The 3,834-nt window shown below is 47.8% G+C and overlaps 1 protein-coding gene across 2 annotated transcripts; it reads right to left on the bottom strand.

Moving 5' to 3' along the window:
• Nucleotides 1–1,268: 1,268 nt before the first annotated feature.
• ORMDL2 (ORMDL sphingolipid biosynthesis regulator 2) lies at nt 1,269–3,495 on the bottom strand. Of its 2 annotated transcripts, none has more exons than XM_082849991.1 (4): nt 3,423–3,495; nt 2,336–2,510; nt 2,015–2,166; nt 1,269–1,407 (listed from the first exon to the last, which is right to left on the bottom strand). In XM_082849991.1, exons 2-4 carry the CDS (start codon nt 2,507–2,509, stop codon nt 1,272–1,274), a joined length of 462 nt encoding a protein of 153 aa, XP_082706117.1. In that variant the 5' UTR covers nt 2,510; nt 3,423–3,495; the 3' UTR covers nt 1,269–1,271. The 2 variants fall into 2 exon arrangements, with proteins under 2 accessions (XP_082706117.1, XP_082706118.1); XM_082849992.1 differs by having other exon boundaries at nt 2,336–3,178; nt 3,423–3,484.
• Nucleotides 3,496–3,834: the final 339 nt, after the last annotated feature.

The raw sequence follows: 3,834 nt of genomic DNA, 5'->3' as shown, positions 1-3,834 counted from the left end.
ATGGAGTTTGATTTGTTTATTTTTAAATATTTAAAAAAGGGAAAATTTTAAGCTCAAATTGTTCACTCAGTACTTATAGGAAGCCCTGGAACCACTCTCCCTCCTCCACCAGCACCCAGGAACTGAATCTTGTCTTCTGACAATACCAAAGAAATAGGGGGTGGCTAGAACAAAGAACCTAGGGCCTGGACCTGGGCTGGACGATATCTCCCATAGTAGTGTGGGAACTGGGTAATTCCCTGGGATCTGTATGCCTTTGTCTTGTCTTTTGCTTCTACAGCAGATGACACTTTCCCCCCTCTTTTTAAACGTGTCTGTATTATTTCTTGACCCATTTCAGGAGGGAGCCCCCTCCTTTGCCCCAATATACTAGTAAAATGACAGAACGAGAAAGCATGTAACCCTAATTATAGGAGATACATAGAGTTCAGAGAGTGGGAACTCTCACCTTGTGGGTAATCACCCAACTTCGTGCTTATTGCTGCAGGGATGGCCAAAACTAATAATTTTTAAAAAATAGAATCACGCTCTCTGCCCTTGGGTGAGGGGGAAGGATAGAGGGGCTCCCGGCAGCCCCCTTATGATCCAAGGGTTTGTATTTTTTTAAGTTTGTTCATATTTGTATGTATATATCTATTTAAAGCCAGGGGATTATCTTTCTATAAATACATAACTGGCAACCTGTATCTTCCCTCTCTTCTTTGCCCATATAGCTGGAGCCCTTTTTTTTTCATTTGAGAATCTTTTCCCTCCTAAGTGTTAGCTGAGAGGGAAGGGCACCTCCTACTGGACCAAGGGAGAGGGGACAAAAAAACCTTAGAGAAATTTTGTAGTTCTGTAAGTCATTATTGCATCTTTCTTCCCCAGCCTTATGAATACATCTCCCTACCCTTCCTGCTGACCAAACTGTAGCCATATCTGAAAATACTTATCTTTATTATAAGGAAAATACACAGTAAAACAGAGCTGGATGGAAGGTGGTGGGAGTGGATGATATGGAAAAACTTAATCAACCAAAAAGCTGCCCCAACATGGCTTCCTGCTGTGGAGAGTGATTTGCCCCTTACCTCACTTGTCTTTCCTCAGTCAAAGAAACCTGCTCCTAGCAGGGCTGGGCCCAGGGAACCCCATTTTCCAATGAAAATTTGGGAAAGTTGAGTTTCCACTGGGAGTTTGGGAAACATAGTTCTCAGGCTTTCAAGATATAGAAGACAGTATAGAAAAAGGAGGGATGTTACAGCCCTTTGTTCCGACGTCCCCAGCCCCATCCCTCAGTATTTATTGATGCCAAAGAGACGGACCCCATGGAATTGGGGCAGCTTGGGCAGCAGTACACTCAGCAGTGAGGCTGTGTTGATGAGGAAATGAGCAGCATCATACTTGGTGTAGAAGCTGGCCAGGAGGTAGCTGGGGAGAGAAGAAATAGGTTGAATGAAGTTGGCCTTCCCTATCCATATTCAGGCCTTTCCAGCAACCTTCTCTTCAATTTTAAATGACCAGTTTTACTGCATGCAGTCCTAGGATATCTGAAAATATTCCAGCTATATTAACAGCATTTACTTTGGGGTTGGGGAGATAATCGGATAGCACCTTTAACTGGAGATTTATAAATTAGTTTTTTTTTTTATTGTTAATGACAGGTGGCAAATGACAGCTGAAGCAGTTTCAGCCTGCATGACTGTTAGAATCCTTTCTGCTTCCACTTCTCAGTTAGTTCTTACAGATTCACATCAGTTCTGCCTTTATTTATTCACTTCTTTTGGAAGTGTAAAATAATTTCTTTTACTTGGTGTTTTGTTTTTTCTCAGTCCCATCTCCATTCCCCTACCACCAAGGAGGCAGCAAGTAATGCTTGATTACTGTCTTCTACTTTTTACTGTTCTCTCTAGATTTAGACCTTGTATATCATATCTTCACAGGGTCTAAGTGAGTAGAAGTCTGCTTTTTTAAAGATTCCCTGTGGACCTTTGTACCTGGCTTTTGAAGGATCTCCCGTATCTCCCCCTGGACTCACAGTACAATGGGAGAGATGCTGAGGAATTTTCGGGAAGAGGTAAATTGGAGCCCATAGTCCATCTGTTCCCAGTGTGTCAGTAGCCGAGCCTTTCCTTGGTCAGGGGTCTCAAAGGGTGTCCCTTTCACCGTATGTAGGAAGACATACATAGCCTGGGAGGAGGGAAGTGGGTAGTGTGAGGGGGGCAGAAAGCAGTCCTTCAGCCCAAGAAGTATGCTAAGATCCCAAAAGGAAGACAAACTCCCAAATAATTGGTGATTTTATTTTGTTTTTGGTTGGGAAAAGCCTGGGGTGGGTAAAAGGTCATGGTTTAGTGCTCACCAAGTTATGGATGACGTTGGTCAGGGTCCAGACAACAGGAATGCTGAAGAAGGGGATGCTGAGTAGGACCACATGCAGCAGTCCTACCAAGATGATGTAGGCCAGCCAGATACCCCGGCTATTCATCACTCGAGTGTTGGGGTTCACTTCGCTGTGTGCCACCCCGACATTCATCCTACCACAGCGGGGGATCAGGCAGGAGTCCAGCTTAATTTCTTCTCAACCCCTCTTTGAGTTTGTTCTTCGAAGTTGTACCCTGAATAGCCCAAATCCCCCGGACTCTATTGGGAATGAGAGAACTTCCCCATCATGCACAAAGGAAAAACTGAAGCCTTGGGGAAAAAGACTTAGAAGGCAAGAAGAGTCCTCTCTACATCTTAGAGACATATTACAGTAATCTTTCTTCTGATCCTTACACTTCAACTGTAACTTGAAGGAGTAAGCATAGGCTTGGCGCGCTTCAAGGAGCAAGGGAAACAGATGTATGTCATTTTACCTTCCTGAAGAAGTTAATAAGGAACCATGAAGACATTAGGTACACCCAAAATTCCAGAAGAGGGTCATGGGAAACAATCAAGGAACCACTAAGGAAGGTTGAGGGGATAAAGCTACCTTTTCTAATCTATTCTAACCCCACCTTTTCCTCTGGGGCTTGCCCCTCCTGTGTCATCTCCTTGGCATGTAAGCAGGCAGCATCCTAATTCTTCCTCTCAAGCGTGGGGTACTCCAAGAATGTGAACTAGGAAGGGACGTGAGCTGAGCGTCTCGAGAGATGGAGCCCTAGTCCCGACTCCAGGGCGGCTCTGATCGTCGGAACTTGGCCGTTTTAAAATCGTGCTCGCCCTAAAGTTGATGACGCCTGGTTAGGAAGCAGCTCTGGCCCGCCCTCTACCTAAAATTCCCTAAACCCTAGTGCTGAATCCGCCCCTTGCTCCCCCAGGCTCCCTCTCTCCTTCGTCGGCTCCCCTCAGGGCTGTCGTCTTCGCCCCTCTCTCGGTCTGTCGTTCGCCGCCGCTCCACCCCGCACCCCACTTTCACGTCCCACCATTTTTCCTTAGTACCGCTTCCCAGTCTCCCGTAACCCTACCTGCCAGCTTCGGAAGCCCGTCCAGCTTGGGGCGCGGCGCGACCCTTGCTTCTACACCTGCGGTCTCCAGGAAGCAGCAGCCCCGGCCCATCTGCGCTCTCCCTATTGGTGAAGCGGAGTCAGCGTCGCCACCACCCATTGGCTGGCGGTCTGCCACCGGGACTCACAATTGGTCACCATTTGCGTCCTTCGGAAGGTGCCGAACCCGCCCTTCTCCAGGTCCCAGCTTTTGAGAGAGGTGGGGAAAGCCGCCTGAAGGAGTGAGGGCGACTCCAGCTATTGACTAATAGAAAGAGTTGATGGTAGGAGGCGGGAGTAAAAGCCACAGCGATTGGCCGGCCGTGGCTGTCGGCGCCGAGGCGGGAGCTCCCGGAGGCGGAGGCGGAGGCGGAGGCAGCGGGTGGGGGCCTGG

Source organism: Leucopleurus acutus (assembly GCF_964270905.1).
Source record: "Leucopleurus acutus genome assembly, chromosome: 11".
Taxonomy (NCBI): Eukaryota; Metazoa; Chordata; class Mammalia; order Artiodactyla; family Delphinidae; genus Leucopleurus; species Leucopleurus acutus.
The sequence above is the reverse complement of the archived record's forward strand: the minus strand, read 5'-3'. Positions and strand labels throughout refer to the sequence as shown.